This window comes from Oncorhynchus mykiss, chromosome 3, assembly GCF_057628025.1.
Source record: "Oncorhynchus mykiss isolate SJ-2025 chromosome 3, ASM5762802v1, whole genome shotgun sequence".
NCBI classification, from domain to species: domain Eukaryota; kingdom Metazoa; phylum Chordata; class Actinopteri; order Salmoniformes; family Salmonidae; genus Oncorhynchus; species Oncorhynchus mykiss.
This window is the reverse complement of record NC_143024.1, coordinates 38,187,531-38,212,785: the sequence shown is the minus strand read 5'-3', so window position 1 is coordinate 38,212,785 and position 25,255 is coordinate 38,187,531. Positions and strand designations below refer to the sequence as shown.

General features: G+C 44.7%; 1 protein-coding gene across 1 annotated transcript; it reads left to right on the top strand.

Annotated features, from left to right (window-relative positions):
* Positions 1–11,590: 11,590 nt before the first annotated feature.
* On the top strand, positions 11,591–17,076 carry LOC110516341 (serine/threonine-protein kinase Nek8). The gene is made up of 5 exons (XM_021594818.3): positions 11,591–11,688; positions 14,881–15,026; positions 15,197–15,335; positions 15,529–15,636; positions 15,807–17,076. Exons 2-5 carry the CDS (start codon positions 14,881–14,883, stop codon positions 16,770–16,772), a joined length of 1,359 nt encoding a protein of 452 aa, XP_021450493.3. The 5' UTR covers positions 11,591–11,688; the 3' UTR covers positions 16,773–17,076.
* The last annotated feature ends 8,179 nt before the right edge of the window (positions 17,077–25,255 follow it).

The window sequence follows — 25,255 nt, the reverse complement described above, 5'->3', positions numbered from 1 at the left end:
TCAGCTTTTCATTTTTAATACATTTGTAAACATTTCGAAAAACATAATTCCACTTTGACATTATTGGGTATTGTGTGTAGGCCAGTAACAAAAAAAAAATCTACATTTAATCATTTTTAAATTCAGGCTGAAACACAAAATGTGGGGAAAAATCAAGGGGTATGAATACTTTCTGAAGGCACTATAATTGGTGGAACAACCCATATGCTATTGCATTTTCAGTGACTGAAAGAGGTTTTTCATTCTATCTCCTAATCTTGCTATCACTAGAAACCGGTTCCATTCATAACTCTTGACCTGAAGTTTTATTAAAAGTAAAGTATGAGTGAAAGGACAAATAGAACAAAACAGGTTTTCTAAGGCAACATGGTTTTCAGCAGCCACCCTGGTGCTGTACATACAGTATATTTAAGCAATAAGGTCCGAGGGGGTGTGTTAGATTACCAATATACCACGACTAAGGGTTGTTCTTCTGGATATAGCCTTAGCCGTGGTATATTGGCCATATACCACGAACCCGAGGTGCCTTATTGCTATTATAAACTGGTTACCAACTTAATTAGAGTAGCAGAAATATATTTTTTGTCACACCTGTCACCATCGTTATGCGCACCTGTGTGTCATCAGACTCACCTGTACTCCACCACCTCCCTGATTACCTTCCCTATATATGTCACTCCCTTAGGTTCCTTCCCCAGGCGTTATTGTTTCTGTTCCAGTGTTATGTCTGTGTGTTTGTGTTCCTTATTTTTGTATTTATGTTTATTTATAAAACTCAAATCAAAGTTTATTTGTCACATGCGCCGAATACAACAGGTGTAAACCTTACAGTGAAATGCTTACTTACAGGCTCTAACCAATGGTGCGGGGAAAAAAAGGTGTGTGTGTGTGTGTGTGTGTGTGTGTAAGTAAAGAAATAAAACAACAGTAAAAATACATTTGAAAAAAGAGTAGCAAGGCTATATACAGACACCTGTTAGTCAGGCTTATTGAGGAGGTAGGTATGCATATATGTAGGTATGGTTAAAGTGACTATGCATATATGATGAACAGAGAGTAGCAGAAGCGTAAAAAGAGGGGTTGGCGGGTGGTGGGACACAATGCAGATAGCCCGGTTAGCCAATGTGCGGGAGCACTGTTTGGTCGGGCCAATTTAGGTAGTATGTACATGAATGTATAGTTAAAGTGACTATGCATATAAGATAAACAGAGTAGCAGCAGCGTAAAAGGGGGGGGGGGGGGGGGGGGGTACACAATGTAAATAGTTCAGGTAACCATTTGGTTACCTGTTCAGGAGTCTTATGGCTTGGGGGTAAAAACTGTTGAGAATACTTTTTGTCCTAGACTTGGCACTTTGACAATTTCTAGGGCTTTTCTCTGACACCACCTGGTGTAGAGGTCCTGGATGGCAGGCAGCTTTGCCCCAGTGATGTACTGGGCCGCACGCACTGCTCTCTGAAGTGCCTTGCGGTCGGAGGCCGAGCAATTGCCATACCAGGCAGTGATGCAACCGGTCAGGATGCTCTCGATGGTGCAGCTGTGAACCTTTTGAGGATCTGAGGACCCATGCCAAATCTTTTTAGTTTCCTGAAGGCGAATAGGCTTTGTCGTGCTTTGTCGTGTTGTTGATGTGGACACCAAGGAATTTGAAGCTCTCAACCTGCTCCACTACAGCCCCGTCGATGAGAATGGGGACGTGCTCGGTGCTCCTTTTCCTGTAGTCCACAATCATCTCCTTAGTCTTGGTAACGTTGAGGGATAGGTTGTTATTCTGGCACCACCCGGCAGGTCTCTGACCTCTTCCCTATAGGCTGTCTCGTCGTTGTCGGTGATCAGGCCTACCACTGTTGTGTCGTCAGCAAACTTAATGATGGTGTTGGAGTCGTGCCTGGCCATGCAGTCGTGGGTGAACAGGGAGTACAGGAGGGGACTGAGCACGCACCCCTGGGGAGCTCCAGTGTTGACGATCAGCGTGGCAGATGTGTTGCTACCTACCCTCACCACCTGGGGGCGGCCTGTCAGGAAGTCCAGGATCCAGTTGCAGAGGGAGGTGTTTAGTCCCAGGATCCTTAGCTTGGTGATGAGCTTTGAGGGTACAATGGTGTTGAACTCTGAGCTGTAGTCAACGAACAGCATTCTCACATAGGTGTTCCTTTTGTCCAGGTGGGAAAGGGCAGTGTGGAGTGCAATAGAGATTGCATCATCTGTGGATCTGTTTGGGCGGTATGCAAATTGGAGTGGGTCTAGGGTTTCTTGGATAATGGTGTTGATGTGAGCTATTACCAGCCTTTCAAAGCACTTCATGGCTACGGACGTGAGTGCTACGGGTCTGTAGCCATTTAGGCAGGTAGCCTTTGTTCTTGGGCACAGGGACTATGGTGGTCAGCTTGAAGCATGTTGGTATTACAGACTCAATCAGGGACATGTTGAAAATGTCAGTGAAGACACCTGCCAGTTGGTCAGCACATGCCCGGAGCACACGTCCTGGTAATCTGTCTGGCCCAGCAGCCTTGTGTATGTTGACCTGTTTAAAGGTCTTACACACGTCGGCTACGGAGAGCGTGATCACACAGTCGTCCGGAACAGCTGATGCTCTCATGCATGCCTCAGTGTTGCTTGCCTTGAAAAAATATAGAAGTGATTTAGCTCGTCTGGTAGGCTCGTGTCACTGGGCACCTCACGGCTGTGCTTCCCTTTGTAGTCTGTAATAGTTTGCAAGCCTTGCCACATCCGACGAGCGTCGGAGCCGGTGTAGTATGATTCAATCTTAGCCCTGTATTGACGCTTTGCCTGTTTGATGGTTCGTCGCAGGGCATAGCGGGATTTCTTGTAAGCTTCCGGGTTAGAGTCCGCACCTTGAAAGCGGCAGCTCTACCCTTTAGCTCAGTGTGAATGTTGCCTGTAATCCATGGCTTCTGGTTGGGGTATGCACGTACAGTCACTGTGGTGGGGACGACCTCAATGCACTTATTGATAAACCAGTCACTGATGTGGTGTATTCCTCAATATCATCGGAAGAATCCCGAAACATGTTCCAGTCTGTGATAGCAAAGCAGTCCTGTAGTATAGCATCTGCTTCATCTGACCATTTTTTTATAGACCGAGTCACTGGTGCTTCCTGCTTTAATTTTTGCTTGTAAGCAGGAATCAGGAGGATAGAGTTGTGGTCAGATTTACCAACTGGAGGGCGAGGGAGAGCTTTGTACGCATCTCTGTGTGTGGAGTACTGGGGATCTCCAATTTTTTTCCCTCTGGTTGCACATTTAACATGTTGATAGAGATTTGGTAGAATTGATTTAAGTTTCCCTGCATTAAAGTCTCCGGCCACTAGGAGTGCCGCCTCTGGGTGAGTGGTTTCTTGTTTGCTTATTTCCTTATACAGCTGACTGAGTGCGGTCTTAGTGCCAGCATCTGTCTGTGGTGGTAAATAAACAGCCACGAAAAGTATAGCTGAGAACTCTCTAGGCAAGTAGTGTGGCCTGCAGTTTATCACAATATACTCAAAGCGAGTAAAATCTAGAGACTTCCTTCGATTTCGTGCACCAGCTGTTGTTTACAAATAATGGCAGCTTTCCTAGTTGTCTTCTGCAGGTCCGGACGAGGGATCCGGCTCTTCGTCCTCTGCATCGCTTCTTTTTGTGAATAATTGGGCTGTCTGCCCTGTGGGGTGTTTGGAGAATATCGTGTGAGTCCTGCTTGCTGCTGCTGTTGTTGTTGTTGAAGAAATCTTTGTCTAATCCGAGGTGAGTGATATCCTGATATCCAGAAGCTCTTTTCTTTCGTAAGATACGGTTGCAGAAACATTATGTACAAAATAATTTACAAATATTGCGGAAAGAAAATACATAATAGCACAATTGGTTAGGAGACCGTAAAACGGCGGCCATCTCCTCCGGCGCCAAACACTCACTCCTTGAACTTGCTTCCCGACTCTCAGCGCACATCATCGCAGAATAACAGCTCACCTAAGAGAAGCATCAGGGAGTGTTTTTATTTAATGTTTTTGTCGTCAGTGGGAATGACGTTGGGTCCGGGAGCAGCTACAGGCTCCCCTGCCTCAGCCGGCGACAGGTTCCCGCGCCTCAGCAGAGGTGACTGGTTCGCTCTTGATCCCTAGGATCGTCATTTTGGTTGGCGTTTCCTCTCTTCCTCTCCCCATACCATAAGCCCCTTTCATATGACTTGAAAGTCAGTGGAGTGGCGAGATATAGCTGGAGAAGCTAGTACCAGTACCGAGTCGATGTGCAGGGGTAGGCCCAAATGCTTCTACACCTGCATTGCTTGCTGTTTGGGGTTTTAGGCTAGGTTTCTGTACTGCACTTTGATATATCAGCTGACGTAAGAAGGGCTACAGTGCCTTGCGAAAGTATTCGGCCCCGTTGAACTTTGCGACCTTTTGCCACATTTCAGGCTTCAAACATAAAGATATAAAACTGTATTTTTTTGTGAAGAATCAACAACAAGTGGGACACAATCATGAAGTGGAACGACATTTATTGGATATTTCAAACTTTTTAACAAATCAAAAACTGAACAATTGGGCGTGCAAAATTATTCAGCCCCTTTACTTTCAGTGCAGCAAACTCTCTCCAGAAGTTCAGTGAGGATCTCTGAATGATCCAATGTTGACCTAAATGACTAATGATGATGAATACAATCCACCTGTGTGTAATCAAGTCTCCGTATAAATGCACCTGCACTGTGATAGTCTCAGAGGTCCGTTAAAAGCGCAGAGAGCATCATGAAGAACAAGGAAACACCAGGCAGGTCCGAGATACTGTTGTGAAGAAGTTTAAAGCCGGATTTGGATACAAAAAAAAATCCCAAGCTTTAAACATCCCAAGGAGCACTGTGCAAGCGATAATATTGAAATGGAAGGAGTATCAGACCACTGCAAATCTACCAAGACCTGGCCGTCCCTCTAAACTTTCAGCTCATACAAGGAGAAGACTGATCAGAGATGCAGACAAGAGGCCCATGATCACTCTGGATGAACTGCAGAGATCTACAGCTGAGGTGGGAGACTCTGTCCATAGGACAACAATCAGTCGTATATTGCACAAATCTGGCCTTTATGGAAGAGTGGCAAGAAGAAAGCCATTTCTTAAAGATATCCATAAAAAGTGTTGTTTAAAGTTTGCCACAAGCCACCTGGGAGACACACCAAACATGTGGAAGAAGGTGCTCTGGTCAGATGAAACCAAAATTGAACTTTTTGGCAACAATGCAAAACGTTATGTTTGGCGTAAAAGCAACACAGCTCATCACCCTGAACACACCATCCCCACTGTCAAACATGGTGGTGGCAGCATCATGGTTTGGGCCTGCTTTTCTTCAGCAGGGACAGGGAAGATGGTTAAAATTGATGGGAAGATGGATGGAGCCAAATACAGGACCATTCTGGAAGAAAACCTGATGGAGTCTGCAAAAGACCTGAGACTGGGACGGAGATTTGTCTTCCAACAAGACAATGATCCAAAACATAAAGCAAAATCTACAATGGAATGGTTCAAAAATAAACATATCCAGGTGTTAGAATGGCCAAGTCAAAGTCCAGACCTGAATCCAATCGAGAATCTGTGGAAAGAACTGAAAACTGCTGTTCACAAATGCTCTCCATCCAACCTCACTGAGCTCAAGCTGTTTTGCAAGGAGGAATGGGAAAAAATGTCAGTCTCTCGATGTGCAAAACTGATAGAGACATACCCCAAGTGACTTACAGCTGTAATCGCAGCAAAAGGTGGCGCTACAAAGAATTAACTTAAGGGGGCTGAATAATTTTGCACGCCCAATTGTTCAGTTTTTGATTTGTTAAAAAAGTTTGAAATATCCAATAAATGTCGTTCCACTTCATTATTGTGTCCCACTTGTTGTTGATTCTTCACAAAAAAATACAGTTTTATATCTTTATGTTTGAAGCCTGAAATGTGGCAAAAGGTTGCAAAGTTCAAGGGGGCCGAATACTTTCGCAAGGCACTGTATATAAATACAATTGATTTGAAATATGATTTGGGTACAAGGTAATTGATGTAGCTATGTACACAGGGGTAAAGTGACTAGGCAACAAGATAGATAATAGACAGTAGCAACAGCGTATGAAAGAGTGTGTGTGTGTGCCATCAGTATGCATGTGTGCACATGTTATGTGTTTGTGGGCATATGTATTGTGTGTGTTGGGGTGTCAGTGTAAGTGTGTGTGGGCATAGAATCAGTGCAAGAGTTAGTGCAAAAAGGGACAATGCAGGTAGTCTGGGTGGCCGATTTGATTAGCTATTAAGCAGGCTTGTTTAGCAGTCTTATGGCTTTGGGGTAGAAGCTGTTCAGGGTCCTGTCGGTTCCAGACTGGTACCAATTTCCATGAGGTAGTAGAGAGAACAGTCTATGGCTTGGGTGTTTGGAGTGTTTGCAATTTGTTGGGCCTTCCTCTGACACGGCCTGGTATAGAGGTCCTGGATGGCAGTGAGCTCGAACCCTGTGATGAACTGGGCAGTACTCAAGGGTTCCAGATCAAGCTAAAGTTTCCTAACCAATGACAACTCAAAACTCGCCTAAAAGGCCTGAACTAGCCCAAAGTTGTTTTTCACATCAAGAGGAGTTGCAATACTTTTACAATAAACCATTTTTCCAATATTGTAGTAACTTGAAATGACAGATGCAAAATTCGGTTTCCTCAAATAAATTTTTTTGTTGAGTGTGACATGATGTAATAAAATAATTATAGATATGCCACAAGAGAAAATATTATTCGCCCTTATAAAACTCGCCAGATCATTCTCTGTTGTTTCATCAATGTCCAATTAAATGTACAATGCTGTCGGAAAGTATTCAAAGCCCTTGACTTTTTCCACATTTTTGTTACGTGGCCTTATTCTAACTTATTCTAAATAATCCTCAGCAATCTACACACAATACCCCAGAATGTCAAAGCGAAAACAGGATTAGAAATTATTGCAAATTTATTTTTAAAAATCCAAACAGAAATACGCTATTTACATAAGTATACAGATCCTGTGCTGAGACTCGAAATTGAGCTCCGGTGCATCCTGTTTTCATTGATGATCCCTGAGCTGTTCCTACAACTTGATTGGAATCCAACTGTGGTTAATTTAAATTGGTAGGACATGATTTGGAAAGGCGCACACATCTGTCTATATAAGGTCCCACAGATGACAGTGCATGGCAGAGCAAAAAAACAAGCCAAGAGGTCAAAGGACTTGTCTATAGAGCTCCGAGACAGGATTGTGTCGGCACAGATCTGGAGAAGGGTACCAAAAAATGTATGCACCATTGAAGGTCCCCAAGAACACAGTGGCCTCCATCATTCTTAAATAGAAGCAGTTTGGAACCACCAAGACTCTTCTAGAGCTGGCTGCCCAGCCAAACTGACAATAAGGGGAAAAGGGCCTTGGTTAGGGAGGTGACCCAGAACCCGATAGTCACTGACAGAGCTCTAGAGTTCCTCAGTGGAGATGGGAAAACCTTCCAGAAGGACAACCATCTCTGCAGCACTCCACCAGTTAGGCCTTTATAGTAGAGTGTCCAGACAGAAGCCATTCCTCAGTAAAAGGCACACGACAGCCCACTTGTAGTTTGCCAAAAGTCATCTAAAGACTCTCACACCATGACAAACAAGATTCTCTGGTCTGATGAAACCAAGATTGAACTCCTTGGCCTGAATGCCAAGCGTCACGTCTGGAGGAAACCTGGCACCATCCCTACGGTGAAGCATGGTGGTGGCGGCAGCATGCTGTGGGAAAATTTGATTTGATTTGATTTGATGTTTTTCAGTTGCAGTGACTGGGAGACTAGTCAGGATCGAGGTAAAGAGGAACCAGGCAAAGTACAGAGAAATCCTTGATGAAAACCTGCTCCAGAGCGCTCAGGACTTCAGATTGGGGAGAAGGTTCACCTTCCAACAGGACAATGACCCTAAGCACACAGCCAAGACAATGCAGGACTGGCTTCGGGACAAGTCTGAATGTCCTTGAGTGGCCCAGGCAGAGCCCAGACATAAACCCGATCAAACATCTCTGGAGAGTCCTGAAAATAACTGTGCAGCGACATTCCCCATCCAACCTGGCAGAGCTTGAGAGGATCTGCAGAGAAGAATGGTAACAATTTCCCAAATGCAGGTGTGCCAAGCTTGCAGCGTCATATCCAAGAAGACTCGACGCTGTAATCGATGCCAACAGTGCCTCAAAAAAGTACTGAGTAAACGGTCTGAATAGTTATGGAAATGTGATTTCAGTTTTTTATTTTTAGTTTAAAAAATAATGTCAACTCGGTTTTTGTGTTGTCATTGTGGGGTATTGTGTGTAGATTGATTGAGGTGGGGGGCCGGGACAATTTAAAACACTTTTAGAATAAGGCTGTAACATAGCAAAATGTGGAAAATATCAAGGTGTCAGCATACTTTCCGAAGGCACTTGTATGTGTTGTAAAGAGGATTGCAAATGTTATTGCTCTATTCTAGAGGTGTCAATGTAATTGCCAAATGTGACCATTTCTGTAAAGCCAATGTCAAGAGAGCTGCACATTGCTTGGAAAAAACATTTTCATATTCTGCCTATTTACATGTTCATAGTTTAGCATTTCCCTCTTTGTTTGAATGTTTTGTCATTCCTGTTATCAAATATTTGTAGTGTTAGGAACAGAAGTAGGGGACACATTATATCTGATGGCGGCCACAAATGGTCACTGAAAGGTATCTACCACTCTTGATATATTCATGTCTGTCCCTCAGACAGCTTTGCTCCTATTCATCATCTCTGACTTTTACATTTCGAATTACTACTTATGCTTTTTCTTGCTGTGACTATGAAATCAAATCAAATGTTTTTGGTAACATACACATATTAGCAGATGTTATTGTGGATGTAGCAAAATGCTTGTGTTCCAACAGTGCAGTAGTATCTAACAATACACACAAATCTAAAAAATTGAATTAAGAAACATAAATATTAGGACGGGCAATGTCAGAGTGACATTGAGTAGAATACAGTATATCCATAAGAAAGTAATTAAGCAGTATGTAAACATTATTAAAGTGACAAGTATTACATTATTAAAGTGACCAGTGATTCCAGGTCTATATACATAGGGCAGCAGCCTCTAAGGTGCAGGGTTGAGTAACCGGGTGGTAGCCGGCTAGTCTGATGGCCTTGAGATAGAAGCTGTTTATCAGTCTCTCGGTCCCAGGTTTGATGCAAATGCACTGACCTCGCCTACTGGATCATAGCGGGGTGAACAGGCCATGGCTCTGGTGGTTGATGTCCCTGATGATCTTTTTGGCCATCCTGTGACATCGGTGCTGTAGGTGTCCTGGAGGGCAAGCTGTGTGCCCCCGGTGATGCGTTGGGAAGACCGCGTCATCTGTGGATCTTTTGGGGCGGTTTGCAAGTTGAAGTGGGTCTAGGTTGACAGGTAAGGTGGAGGTGATATGAACCTTAACTAGCATCCCAAAGCAATTCATGATGACAGAAGTAGTCATTTACTTCAGTTACCTTTGCTTTATTGGGTACAGTAACAATGGTGGACATCTTGAAGCAAGTGAGGATAGCAGACTGGGATAGGGAGAGATTGAATATATCCGTAAACACTCCAGCCAGCTGGTCTGTGCATGCTCTGAGGATGCTGCTAGTGATGTCGTCTGGGCCGGCAGCCTTGCGAGGGTTAACACGCTTAAATATTTTACTCACGACGGCCACGGAGAACTAGAGCCCACAGTACTTGGGAGCGGGCCACGTCGCTGGCACTGTGTTATCCTCAAAGCGAGAAGACGGTCTTTTAGCTTGTCCAGGAGCAAGATGTGGCTGGGTTTTGTAATCCGTGATTGTCTGTAGACCCTGCCAAATACATCATGTGTCTGACCATTGAATTGCGACTCCACTTTGTCTCTGTATTGACGTTTTGCCTGTTTGATTGCATAATGGAGGGAACAACTACACTATTTGTATTAAACCATATTCCCAGTCACCTTGCCGTGGTTAAATGTGGTGGTTCAGGCTTTCAGTTTTGCACGAATGCTGCCATCTATCCACGTTTTTTGGATTGGGTAGGTTTTAATACTCAAGGTGGGAACAATATCCCCTATACACTTCCTGATGAACTCAGTTACCGTGTCCGTGTATACGTCAATGTTATTCTCAGAGGCAACCAGAAACATATCCCAATCTCCGTAATCAAAACAAAATCTAATCAAAATCGTGAAGCATGGATTCCAATTGGTCAGACAAGCGTTTCTGCCTATAGGAAGGGAAGAGCAGGATGGAGTCGTGATCTGATTTGCTGAAGGGAGGGCGGGGGAGGGCCTTGTAGCCGTCTCGGAAGAGGGAGTAACAATGGTAGAGAGTTTTTGATGCGCGAATAGTACACGCAATGTGTTGTTAGAACTTCGGTAGCGTTTTCCTCAAATTTGCTTTGTTAAAGTCCCCAGCTACAATAAATGTGGCCTCAGGATATGTGGTTTCCAGTTTTCACAAAGTCCAATGTAGTTCCTTGAGGGCCGTCGTGGTATCGGCTTGAGGGGGAATATACACGGCTGTGACTATAACCGAAGAGAATTCTCTTGGGAGGTAATACGGTCTACATTTGATTGTGAGGTGTTCTAGGTAAGGACTTGAGTTACTGTACGTTATCACAATCACACCATGAGTAGTTAATTATGAAACATACACCACTGCCTTCTTTCCGGAGAATTCTTTATTCCTGTCTGCGCAATGTACTGAGAACCTAGCTGGCTGTATGGACCGGGACAGTATATCTGGAGAGAGCTATGATTCCATGAAACAGAGTATGTTACAAGTACTTGATGTCTCTCTGGAAGGAGATCCTCACCCTGAGCTCATATACTTTATTGTCCAGGGACTGAACATTAGCAAGTAATATATTCTGAAGCGATGGATGGTGTCCATGTCTCCTGAGTCTTTTATTTTTTATTTTTTTATTTCACCTTTATTTAACCAGATAGGCTAGTTGAGAACAAGTTCTCATTTGCAACTGCGACCTGGCCAAGATAAAGCATAGCAGTGTGAACAGACAACACAGAGTTACACATGGAGTAAACAATGAACAAGTCAATAACACAGTAGAAAAAAAGAGTCTGCCTCGAAGCCCACTCCAAATACCTCTTCTTGTCTTTTTGTGCCTGTGTAGAGTTTGACAACATTTGACTGTGCTGACATAAATAGTGTACTGTGCAATCTGGGAATGCTTCAGTTAGAGATGGTTGGTTGGTTGGTTTTGAATGGATTAGAATATCAGGCTACATTTTCTACAGAATTTCCACCTTACCAGGTGAGCAACTGTCTGTAGAATTCCTCTGTTCTACAGTTGCAACACTGTTTCCTTTAGTTTGTAGTCAACAGACACACCCTTCTCACCCACTTCATTGTCATATTTTCTTTGGAATTCTCTCTTTGTCTTTGTGACTTTGAGAGAATTGACTCTGTAGTGTATACTTACCACTACTTACCCTAACAAATGTTATGCAACAATAGTATGCACATGCGCCTCGCACACTTTCTGTGTATGACAGACCGACCACATTCTCTGTCATATCCAGAGAAAGGGGTGTGACTACTTTAGGGGTGGGACATGCAAGAGGTAAAAAGACACACAGCTGTGTTATTTTATGTTTACACCTGACACAGCAGGACAGCAGCCATACCTGAAGTAAACTGACAAGAGGTAAGGATAATTTAATTAGATTTGACCTTAATGTCCAGGTAGCAGATAATGGACCTTATCTGACATTTATGTAGTTGGTTCTGTATATTAATGTAACTAATATCAATGGGTTCTAACTTGACAAAATTATTTGTTAGTTTACAATTTTACAATTTATGCAACTCGCATATAAAAACCAGTGAGACTGCTGGAATGCCCTGAGCACAATATTGTCATTTTTATGACTCATACAGTAGAGGAACATATTGCCTGTAGCCTACTTTACATGGTAAGCTGTTGCGCACCAAGTGGCACTTAACTCCACATCACTTCACTTAGTTATGGAAAACGTCTGTGAGGATTTTTGTACACTATTCACAACATATTGAAACAATTACTATCTTCATATCATCACAATCCTATTTCAGCAATAACATGTGGAAAAACCAGTGGTGGAAAAAATACCCGATCATCGTACCTGTGTAAAAGTAAAGATACTTTAATAGAAAAGGACTCAAGTAAAAGTGAAAGTCACCCAGTGAAATACTACTTGAGTAAAAGTATAAATGTATTTGGTTTTAAATATACTTAAGTATCAAAAGTGAAAGTATACACCTTTTCACATTCCTTATATTAAACAAACCAGACGGCACAGTTTTCTTGTTTTAAAATACAACTGTATTGCACTTTTTATAAGTGTTTTATTCACCGTGTGACGTTGACCACAGGGTGTTGTGGGATTGTTTCCAAAGTTGGAGCTGATTTGGAGAAAACCTCAAACACAACTTTTAGAACAGCATTACAATATTAGAACAATTGATTTGACATTTGGGAATGTTGTTTTGGGGGTGCTCTAAATTACTCTTTATATTTGCGTTTCTGGCATTTAGAAATAGGTGCTACACTGCCTTTAAGATTATATTAACTGCATTTGATTAACTTCCCATGTATAACAATCATGAAGTTTGCTTTTGTAAAATATAACAAATGAGATTTTGCGTGTTATATCAGTATCCAATGAAATCCCAGGAGGTTGGTTGCACTTTAATTGGGGAGGACGGGCTTGTGGTGATGGCTGGAGCCGAATGGGAGAATGGTATCAAGTACATCAAACACATGATTTGATGCCATTACAATCACTTTGTTCAAGCCATTATTATGAGCCGTCTTCCCCTCAGTAGCCTCCACTGAATGAAATAGATGTAATGTAAAGAGGATTGCAAAAGTTGTTGCTCCATTCTAGAGGTGTCAACTTAATTTGCCAAATGTGGCCATTTCTGTAAAGCCAATGTCAAGAAATATTAATGGGAAGAAATGGCATTTTCATATTCTGCGTACTTACATGCTCAAAGTTTAACAATTCCATCTTTGTTTGAATAGCATACGCTCTGAATATATTACTGTAATGTGTTGTCATTCCCAACATCAAATCTTTTAAAATCATTGCAGTGTTGGAAACAGAAGTAAGGGCCACATTATATATGATGGCAGGCCACAAATGGTCTCTGAAAGGTACACAACATGATCAAAAGCATTTCTAAAAACATTATGTCAGGATTGTGTGTAGGCCCTGAAGGGACTGTGTATATATACACTACATGACCAAAAGTATGTGGACACCTGCTTGTCGAACATCTCATTCCAAAATCATAGGCATTATCATGGAGTTGGTCCCCCTTTTGCTGCTGTAACAGCCTCCTCTCTTCTGGAAAGGCTTTCCACTAGATGTTGGAACATTTCTGAGGGGACTTCCATTCAGCCACGAGCATTAGTTAGGCCTGGCTCGCTGTTGGCGTTCTAATTCATCCAAAGGTGTTTCATGGGGTTGAGATCAAGGCTCTGTGCAGGCCAGTTCACACCCTTCTTGACAAATCATTTATGTATGGACCTCGCTTTGTGCGCTTGGGCATTGTCTTGCTGAAACAAGAAAGGACCTTCCCCAAACGGTTGAAACAAAGTTGGAAGCACAGAATTGTCTAGAATGTCATTGTATGCGGAAGTGTTAAGATTTCCCTTCACTGGAACTAAGGGGACTAGAACCATGAAAAACAGCCCCAGAGTTTATTATTCAATGGTGGCGAGGCTTCTGTGTGGCTGCTTGGCCCATGGAAACCCATTTCATGAAGCTTCCGACGAACAGTTCTTGTGCTGACGTTGCTTCCAAAGGAAGTTTGGAACCAGGTAGTGAGTGTTGCAACCGAGGACAGACAATTTTTTACGTGCTACCCACTTCAGCACTCGGCGGGTCCCGTTCTGTGAGCTTGTGTGGCCTACCACTTTGTGGCGGAGCCATTGTTGCTCCTAGACGTTTCACTTCACAATATCAGCATTTACATTTGATCGAGGCAGCTCTAGCAAGGCAGGAAAGAGAATGCAAAGTTGTCATCGAGGCAATATATTTAGATTTTTTTAAACACTTTTTAAGGTTACTACATGATTCCATTAGTGTTATTTCATAGTTTTGATGTCTTCACTATTATTCTACAATGTAGAAAATATTAACAACAAAGAAACCCTTGAATAAGTAGGTGTGTTCAAACTTTTGACTGGTACTGTATATGACAATGAATGTCATAACACAGCATGTGACTTTTATGTTTCTGTGTAGAGTTTGACAACCTTTGACTGTGCTGGCATAAATAGGCTACATTGCTATCAGGGATTTGGGAATGCCTCAGTTAGAGATGGTTGGAATGGATTAGAATACCAGTTTAGATTTTCATCAGAATTTCCGCCTTACTATGTGAGAAACTGTCGGTAGAATTCCTTTGTTCTACAGTTGCAGCACTGTTTTCTTTAGTTTGTAGTCAACAGACACACCCTTCTCACCCACTTCATTATCGTCTTCTGTTTGGAATTCTCTCTTTGTAACTTTGAGAGAAGTAACTGTAGGGTGTACATGCTGGTACTTACCGTAACAATAGTACTATAACACATGTTATGCAGAGGTGAATGCTTTAGTCCACTGGTTCTCAATCCTGGTCCTGGGGACCCAAAGGAGTGCACATTTTTGTTTTTTCCCTATCCCTACACAGCTGAATCAAATTATTAACTCATCAAAAGGCTTTGATGATTTGAATCAGGTGTGTAGTGTTAGGGCAAAACCCAAAATGTGCACTCCTTTGGGTCCCCAGGACCAGGATTGAGAACCACTGCTTTAGTCATTTCTATTGGACCTTGACCCCACTGCCCACTCCCCACCAAACCCCCTAGATGGCGTATTCCACCAGCACTCTTGCTGCTGGCTGCTTTGGGAAGATCTACAGGGAGAAGTACAATGACACCTGGGCTGCAATCAAGAAGGTGCCACAACACTTAATCAATAGGAGAGACCTGGAGAGAGAGTGTCAAGTATACAAGTGAGTGTGACAGACAATGTGCTATCATGGTATGTTGCTAAATGGTGATGTTATCAGAGATGGTGTTGATGAGGGTGCTGATGATGGTCACTACAGAAGTGCTTAGTTGTGCCCTCATAACCATTTCTCCCCATTGTATTTCACACTCTCTCTGTGACCTGGGACTCCAGTAAGGCAATTCATCCTAACATAGTGAAGCTTCTGGGTAATCCAACACTCAAGGACTCTAAGTGGATCATCCCCATGGAGTTCATCTTTGGAGAAGAACTGGAGACAACCATCTTCAAATCACAAAAATCTCAAATCCAGGTAGGCCTATGGATCCCACCGCTCCCACCAAACATGCATACGACGGTGTTGATGAAAGTTCACATAGCAAATATCTGATAAAGAAGTATCTAGCCCTACAGGATTTTCAGGGGGGCCTTCCCAACATTATTAAAACATTTCTATGTGCAAGTTAGCTCATCAGTTGATAATCAAAGCCTTTCTTCCCCCACAGTTGACTCCATCTATAAAGGCCACCATCATCACAGGCATGTGTGAAGGACTACTTTATCTACACAGCAAAGATATTGTCCATCAGGACCTCAAGCCTGACAACATCATGGTGAGAAAGGCAATAAAGTTGTTTTTGTTATTCTGATGTTCTTCTTTAATGATGCAAGACTTTAGAAGCAGTTGTTCATCTGTTGTTTATCACTATCACATTATCACTGTAAATGAATAGACTAGAAATAAAACAATATTTCTCAACCCCTCTCAAATGATCTCTTCCAGGTAGAGCATGACACGCACAGAGCTGTGATCATTGATATGGGACTGGCCAAATTCTTCTGCAATGGCCTAAATTCTGCTATGGATACGGGCAACGAGGCCTACTCTCCCCCTGAGGTCCTGCAGAGGCGGGGCCAGCGAGATCAGCGCTCGGACGTGTGGGCTATGGGTAAAATCATTGCCGAACTCTGTGCCAGAGTCAGGCTGCACACCCCCAGCGTCTGTCCAACTAAGATCCAGGAGACCCTCAGTCTCCAAGGCCAGCAGTACTGTAACGCTGTCTGTAGGATGGTGCAGAGAGACCCCACAATGCGAGCCACCATGGCTGGAATCATGCCGGAGATACAAAGGGCAGGGGTAGATGGCGGTGGCGGCAACACTGGGAGGCAGAAAAGAGGACATCTTCTGACACCCTTTCCTCACACTCAGGTAAAAAATGCATTGCCACGTCCTCAAGCTCCTGTACAGCGTTCACCATCTCCATCGAGATTTGAGCGCAGTGCTTTACCAATGCCTGAGGTCAAGACAGTAGTGCCAGCTCCTGTGCAAGCGCCTTCTCCATCGAGATGGGAGCATACAGCCTTGCCAAAGACTGAGTTGAAGTTTGAGGTCAAGACAGCACTGAGACCACAACCCGCACAGCAGTCACTTTCCCTATCAAGATGGGAGCGGGCAGCCTTGCCAAAGACTGAGGTCAAGAACTCACCATCTCCCCTTTCAAAGGTAGACAAGGGTAATGCTCTGTTTCCATCAGGCACAACTCAACCCAGTCAAGATGTCATGAAACAGCTTCTCTACAAAGAGGCGTCGAGGGGTCTCCCATGCCCACTCCCCACGACAGGCAAGGTGCGAATCCGCCGTTATGAGCAAAGGAATGGGGAAGTGGAGACTTGGGAGCAAAAGGAGGTAGAGACTGAAGGAGGGAGGATAGTCAAGTTTGAGGATGTGATGTTTAACAACAAGACGTAAGAAGGTTATTGAAAGATTGTGAAGTAGTTGGGAGTTGATTTGACTGTGCTTCTTCAGAGTGCGGGCCACTCCCCTTCCGTCCTTCAATGTAAAAGTCTGACATGTTTCTGAAAAAGGTGAAAGACTGTATTTGGGACAGGGGATAAACTAATGGAATAATTCTAATGTCCAGTGAAACTATACTATGTAACAATACATTTACACATTTTCTTACTACGGTAGGCTAAATGTGTATATACTGTATGAATATAAATATATATCTCAACAACAATAAAAGTTGTATTGCACTGTTAAGAAGGAAACCTAAGGCTGAGTAAGGATTCATGAATGATGTTTGAAGGACTATATCACTTTACAGTATTGCTACAATAACTATCTGTGAATGTTTTTGAAATCTCATCCCACTTGCAAATCAGTTGTATCTTTAGCTTGATATACATTTGACTGTATCATCTAAGACAAGAATATCTTACATTTAGCTTACACTTAGGACTTAGTCATTTTTCACAAATAGATGCTGTGTTATATCCTCTTTACAACAACAAAGTGTACAAAATGGCCTCTCTTCAAGACTTTGTCAACCAGAGCTGTGTTCAGCTACAGACATGGTATCCCACTCACAGTTCATCCACTTCATCCCATCAGAAGGAACTTCAACACAGGTGTTTGAGTAATCATTTTTTTGTATTAATCATTAAGGCCAATCTGGACTGTGCAGACTTCATTGAGAGAGGAGAAACTAAATCAGAAATCCAGTATCACATTGTCCTTGACCTTGTTACATTTTCAGTGCACTGCGGGGAGCTGGAGCAGTCGACCTGGAAAGTATATCCACATCACAATGAAGTGAAAGTCTAGTTACACATCAACTGAAGCAAACTAAAGAGCACACATACAGACATGATAATACAGTATCATGATTTGATAAGCCGCTGCATGAACTTTTAAAAGGTACATGGTGCATATCATATCATTTTAGATCAGGGAAGACATTTTTATTTCTATTACAGCATATTGAATGACTGTCATTCATATTCCATTCACCCAGCTCAATGTAACATCGATAGGTTTAGGCTACTACATGATACTGAAAAATTCCCTATAGCCATCATGAGGTTGCTACAACCTAGCCTATGAAAAAAGTTTACAATGTAGGTGTAAGGGTTTTCATCCTCCTCTTCTGAGGAGTAGCGAGAAGGATCGGAGGACCAATGCGCAGCGTGGTAAGTGTCCATATTGTTTATTTGAAAGACAAACTGAACACTAAACTACAAAAACAGTAAACGTGAACAAAACCGAAACAATACCGTGTAGCTATAATGAGAACTGTGCTGACACCAGCAACTAACATAAACACGGAAACAATCACCCACAAAAACCAACACAAAACAACCAAAACATGGTTCTCAATCAGAGACAATGACTAACACCTGCCTCTGATTGAGAACCATATCAGACCAAACATAGAAATAGACAAACTAGACATACAACATAGAATGCCCACTCAGATCACGTCCTGACCAACACTAAAACAAAGAATGCGGACTCCGGCTGCAAAACCTGAACCTATAGGGGAGGGTCTGGGTGGGCATCTGTCCGCGGTGGCGGCTCTGGCGCAGGACGTGGACCCCACTCCACCATAGTCTTTGTCCGCTTTAGTCTCCTCCTAGGAACGGCGACCCTCGCCACCGACCTAGGATTGGCAACCCTACTAAAGGGCCCTACTGGACAAAAAAAAACTCCTCCGGACTGAGGGGCAGCTCCAGACTAAGGGGTAGCTCAAGACTGAGGGGCAGCTCAAGACTGAGGGGTAGCTCAGGACCGAGGGGTAGCTCAGGACCGAGAGGTAGCTCAGGACCGAGAGGTAGCTCAGGACCGAGAGGTAGCTCAGGACCGAGAGGTAGCTCAGGACCGAGAGGTAGCTCAGGACCGAGAGATAGCTCAGGCTGGTTGATGGCTCTGGCAGCTTCTGGCTGACTGACGGCTCTGGCGGATCCTGGCTGAATGGCGGCTCTGGTGGATCCTGGCTGACTGGCGGCTCTGGCGGATCCTGGCTGACTGGCGGCTCTGGCGGATCCTGGCTGGCTGGCGGCTCTGGCGGATCCTGGCTGGCTGGCGGCTCTGGCGGATCCTGGCTGGCTGGCGGCTCTGGCGGATCCTGGCTGACTGGCGGCTCTGGCAGATCCTGGCTGACTGGTGGCTCTGGCGGCTCCTGGCTGACTGGCGGCTCCTGGCTGACTGGCGGCTCTGGCGGCTTCTGGCTGACTGGCGGCTCCTGGCTGACTGGCGGCTCCCGGCTGACTGGCAGCTCTGGCGGCTCCTTGCAGACTGGCGGCTCTGGCGGCTCCTTGCAGACTGGTGGCTCTGGACAAGTGGGAGACTCTAGCGGCTCTGGACAGGTGGGAGACTCTAGTGGCTCTGGACAGGCGGGACACTCTAGCGGCTCTGGACAGGCGGGAGACTCTAGCACCTCTGGACAGGCGGCAGACTAGCAGCTCTGGACAGGCGGGAGACTCTAGCAGCTCTGGACAGGTGGGAGACTAGCAGCTCTGGACAGGCGGGAGACTCTAACAGCTCTGGACAGGCGGGAGGCTCTGGCGCCTCTGGACTGAGAGGCTCTGACGCCTCTGGACTGAGGGGCGGAGGCTCTGGCGCCTCTGGACTGAGGGGCGGAGGCTCTGGCGGCTCTGGACTGAGGGGCTCTGGCGCCTCTGGACTGAGAGGCTCTGACGCCTCTGGACTGAGGGGCGGAGGCTCTGGCGCCACTGGACTGAGGGGCGGAGGCTCTGGCGCCTCTGGACTGAGGGGCGGAGGCTCTGGCGCCTCTGGACTGAGGGGCGGAGGCTCTGGCGCCTCTGGACTGGCGGGAGACTCTGGCAGCGCCGTACAGGCGGGAGACTCCGGCAGCTCTGGAGAGTAGGAAGGCTCTAGCAGCGCTGGACAGGCGGGAGCACCTGTAGCCAAAGGACGAAGAGACAGCCTGGTGTGCGGTGCCGGCACTGGTGGTACCGGGCTGGGGACACGCACCTCAGGGTGGGTGTGAGGAGCAGGAACAGGACACACCGGGTTGTGAAGGTGTACTGGAGACCTGGTGTGTATAGCATCAAATCTTCCGGAACTCTAACACAAGTTTCAGGCTGAGTACGAGGAAATGAAACAGGTGGCATCGGACAGCTAACACGCTCCTCATGGCGAATGCCGTGCATACTATGCCAAACCAACAGCTCTCTCTCTTCACTCTCCTCCAATTCCATCAACAACTCCTCAAATGTCTCATCATCTCCCATCCGTTCACTCTCCTCCAATCTGTCCAATAACTCCTCGACCCTCTCAGACTCACCCCTCAGCTTCGCCGACAGCTCCAAGTGCCCCCCCCCAAGATATTTTTGGGGCTGCCTCTCGGGCTTCCTTGCCAGTCGCGTTCCCTCGTATCGTTGGCTCCTCTCTCCGGCTGCCTCTGCTCTCCTCAATGCCTCCACCTGTTCCCATGGTAGGCGATCCCTACCAGCCAGGATCTCCTCCCATGTGTAGCAACCATTGCCATCCAAAACATCATCCCATGTCCAGGAATCCTGACATTTCTGCTGCTGCTGCTGCTACCTCTTCTGCTGCCATTGCTTCTCCTCCTGCTGCTGCTGCCGCTGCTGCTGCTGTTGCTGCTGCTGCTTCTTCTGCTGCTGCTGCCGCTGCTGCTGCTTCTTCTGCTGCTGTTGCTGCTGCCTCTTCTGCTGCTGCTGCTGCTGCTTCTTCTGCTTCTGTTGCCTCACCTGCTGCTGCTGCCGCCGCTGCTGCTGTTGCTGCTGCTGCTCCTTCTCAAATCAAATCAAATCAAATGTATTTATATAGCCCTTCGTACATCAGCTGATATCTCAAAGTGCTGTACAGAAACCCAGCCTAAAACCCCAAACAGCAAGCAATGCAGGTGTAGAAGCACGGTGGCTAGGAAAAACTCCCTAGAAAGGCCAAAACCTAGGAAGAAACCTAGAGAGGAACCAGGCTATGTGGGGTGGCCAGTCCTCTTCTGGCTGTGCCGGGTGGAGATTATAACAGAACATGGCCAAGATGTTCAAATGTTCATAAATGACCAGCATGGTCGAATAATAATAAGGCAGAACAGTTGAAACTGGAGCAGCAGCACGGTCAGGTGGACTGGGGACAGCAAGGAGTCATCATGTCAAGTAGTCCTGGGGCATGGTCCTAGGGCTCAGGTCAGTTGAAACTGGAGCAGCAGCACGGCCAGGTGGACTGGGGACAGCAAGGAGTCATCATGTCAGGTAGTCCTGGGGCATGGTCCTAGGGCTCAGGTCCTCCAAGAGAGAGAAAGAAAGAGAGAAGGAGAGAATTAGAGAACGCACACTTAGATTCACACAGGACACCGAATAGGACAGGAGAAGTACTCCAGATATAACAAACTGACCCTAGCCCCCCCGACACATAAACTAGGGGCTATTCCTGCTGCACCTTGGGGCGGCGACACTCCCCTGGCTTTGCCCAGGGTCCTCTCCCGTCGAGGATTTCCTCCCACGCCCAGGAGTCTTGTGTCTTCGGCCGCTGTTGCTGCTGCTGTTTACTATGCCGCTTGGTCCTTGGTTGGTGGGTGATTCTGTAAGGGTTTTCGTCCTCCTCTTCTGAGGAGGAGTAGCGAGAAGGATCGGAGGACCAATGCGCAGCGTGGTAAGTGTCCATATTGTTTATTTGAAAGACATAAACTGAACACTAAAATACAAAAACAATAAACGTGAACAAAACCGAAACAGTACCATGTAGCTATAATGAGAACTGTGCTGACACCAGCAACTAACATAGACACGGAAACAATCACCCACAAAACCCAACACAAAACAGGCTACCTAAATATGGTTCCCAATCGGAGACAATGACTAACACCAGCCTCTGATTGAGAACCATATCAGGCCAAACATAGAAATAGACAAACTAGACATACAACATAGAATGCCCACTCAGATCACGTCCTGACCAACACTAAAACAAAGAAAACACAAAATAACTATGGTCAGAACATGACAGTAGGTGCACACAGTTTAGCCATAGCCAGCTAGCTAACATAGCATTCCTCTCAAACACTAGTGTTTGAGTAGGCTAAACTAGCTAGCTGTATTCACTAGCTAAGAGAGTGAAAGTGAGAAAAAAATATACTACGAAACATAGCTCTCTCTCTCTCGCTCTTGCTTTTCCTTCATTCAAATAATTTTGTTAACTTTTCACCTGTTGTCTCTGAGTCAACTACTCACCACATTTTATGCACTGCAGTGCTAGCTAGCTGTAGCTTATGTTTTCAGTACCATATTCATTCTCTGATCCTTTGTTTGGGTGGACATGTCAGTTTATGCTGCAAGAGCTCTGATAGGTTGGAGAACGTCCTCCGGAAGTTGTCATAATTACTGTGTAAATCTTTTGAAGGGGGTAAAAACCAGGAGCCTCCTAAGTTTTGTATTGAAGTCAGAGGACAACGGAAACTAGCTATCCTCCGGCTACACCATGGTGCTACCCCAGAGAGTGCTGTTGAGGCTACTAAGTACAGTACCAGTCAAAAGTTTGGACACACCTACTAATTCCAGGACTATGAAATAACACATATGGAATCATGTAGTATCCATAAAAGTGTTAAACAAATCAAAATATATTTTTATATTTGAGATTCTTCAAATAGTCACCCTTTGCCTTGATGACAGCTTTGCACACTCTTGGCATTCTCTCAACCAGCTTCATGAGGTAGTCACCTGGAATACATTTAAATTATGGCAAGAACAGCTCAAATAAACAAAGAGAACCAACAGTCCATCATTACTTTAAGACATAAAGGTCAGTGAATACTGAACATTTGAAAGTTTATTCAAGTGCAGTCGCAAAAACCATCAAGTGCTATGATAAAACTGGCTCTCATGAGGACTGCCACAGGAATGGAAGCCTCAGAGTTACCTCTGCTGCAGAGGATACGTTCATTAGCTGATCAGTGAAGACACTGGTCAGCTCTGGTCAGCTCATGCTCTGAGTACGCATCCTGGTATTCCCTGCGGCCTTGTAGATGTTAACCTGGGTAGAGGTCTTACTCACATTGGCTACGGAGAGCGTGATCACACAATCATCCAGAACAACTAGTGCACTCACGCATGGTTCAGTGTTGCTTGCCTCAAAGCGAGAATGGAAGGAATTTAGCTTGTCTGGTAGGCTTGTGTCACTGGGCAGCTCTTAGCTGGGTTTCCCTTTGTAATTTGTGATAGTTTGCAAGCCCTGCCACATCCTACAAGTGTCAGAGTCTGTCTAGTAGGATTCGATCTTAGTTCTGTACTGATGCTTTGATGATTTCTCATAAGCGTCCGGATTAGTGTTTCAGCTCTTTGAAAGCTGCTACTCTATCCTTTAGCTCAGTGCGGATGTTGCCTGTGTTGGATTTGAAATTTTGAACATTGAGATATTAGACATGATAGATCAGACGCATAGTATATTAAGGAGTGAAAGAGACTGGGACTCTGTAGAAAGACAGATAGCTGTGGAATATGTTGGTTGGACAAGAGGAGAGCAACGTGTTGATACAGGAGAGACAGATGGACATCTGTGGATTAGGTGAAGGAGGGGTTGAGGTCAGGAGGTGAGGACAGGTCCCCTGAAGGGAGTAATAAGGGTTTGGTAACTTGTTACTCTTTTCCTGTTAAACCATACGATGTAAGGATTGGAGAGAAGGAGGAGTGTCCTAAGTGGGATATATACAGTTGAAGTCGGAAGTTTACATACACCTTAGACAAATACATTTAAACTCCGTTTTTCACAATTCCTGAAATGTAATCCTAGTAAAAATTCCCTGTCTTAGGTCAGTTAGGATCCCCACTTTATTTTAAGAATGTGAAATGTCCGAATAATTTCGGTCAAATGTTTCAGGTAGCCTTCCACAAGCTTCCCACAATAATATTCCTTCTGACAGAGCTGGTGTAACTGAGTCAGGTTTGTAGGCCTCCTTGCTCGCACTCACTTTTTCAGTTCTGCCCACAAATGTTCTATACGATTGAGGTCAGGGCTTGGCCACTCCAATGGCCACTCCAATACCTTGACTTTGTTGTCCTTAAGCCATTTTGCTACATCTTTGGAAGTATGCTTGGGGTCATTGTCCATTTGGAAGACCCATTTGTGACCAAGCTTTAACTTCCTGACTGATGTCTTGAGATGTTGCTTCAATATATCTACATAATTGTCTTTCCTCATGATGCCATCTAATTTGTGAAGTGCACCAGTCCCTCCTGCAGCAAAGCACGCCCACCCCCGTGTTTCACGGTCAGGATGGTGTGGCAGTGGCTTCTTCCTTTCTGAGCGGCCTTTCAGGTTAGGTCGAGATAGGACTCATTTTACTGTGGATATAGATACTTTGTACCTGTTTCCTCCAGCATCTTCACAAGGTCCTTTGCTATTGTTCTGGGATTGATTTGCACTTTTCACACCAAAGTACGTTCATCTCTAGGAGACAGAACGCGTCTCCTTCCTGAACGGTGTGACGACTGTGTGGTCCCATGGTGTTTATACTTGCCTACTATTGTTTGTACAGGTGAACGTGGTACCTTCAGGCATTTGGAAATTGCTCCCAAGTGTGAACCAGACTTGTGGAGGTCTACATTTTTTTATGAGGTCTTGGCTGATTTCTTTTGATTTTCCCATGATGTCAAGCAAAGAGGCACTGAGTTTGAAGGTCGGCCTTGAAATACATCCACATCCACCTCCAATTGACACAAATGATGTCAATTAGACTATCAGAAGCTTCTAAAACCATGACATCATTTTCTGTAATTTTCCAAGCTGTATAAAGGCACAGTCAGTTTAGTGTATGTAAACGTCTGACCCACTGGAATTGTGATGTGAAATAATCTACTTGTAACAAATTGTTGGAAAAATGACTTGTGTCATGCACAAAGTAGATGTCCTAACCAACTTGCCAAAACTATAGTTTGTTAACAAGAAATTTGTGGAAATGGTCTGCGGTTGTGAGGCTGGTTGGATGTACTGCGAACAATTCATTCTTTCGATTTATGACATTATTTTGTTGCCAACGTTTTATTTAGTCTTCTAGGGCAAAACATAATGACAGAACAGAAGATGCATGTATCTAATTATAGAATTATAGACAAGTTGACAAACAAATAGCCTAACAAAATGTAAGAAATTATTAGCAGAAACATATCTAAATCAGGCAAAAATAATCCTACGCCCCCTGTCAAAAAAATCTTTGGCTGTCTCTGACTGTAGCCTACAGCGCATTTTCTATATTAGCAGGTCAGCCTCTTGTGCGGGCCTCAGATTTTCACTTTATCATATGTAGTTGCGAATGGGTTATTAGCAATTGGTGGCAAGTGCAGGTGAACAAACAGCTGACCCACGCACCACTAATGTGTGTGTATATGTGATGGCCTCTAGTCCAGCAGCAGGAGCCACCCCCACCACTCACTACTGTAGGCATTGATATGAGGTTATGTTGAAGA

Excerpts from the sequence above, each read along its gene's own strand:
- LOC110516341 (XM_021594818.3), top strand. The coding sequence starts at position 14,881 with ATGGCGTATTCCACCAGCACTCTTGCTGCTGGCTGCTTTGGGAAGATC. Across the intron at positions 15,027-15,196 it reads AGAGAGTGTCAAGTATACAA|TAAGGCAATTCATCCTAACA; the intron begins GTGAGTGTGACA and ends CTGGGACTCCAG. Across the intron at positions 15,336-15,528 it reads CACAAAAATCTCAAATCCAG|TTGACTCCATCTATAAAGGC; the intron begins GTAGGCCTATGG and ends CTTCCCCCACAG.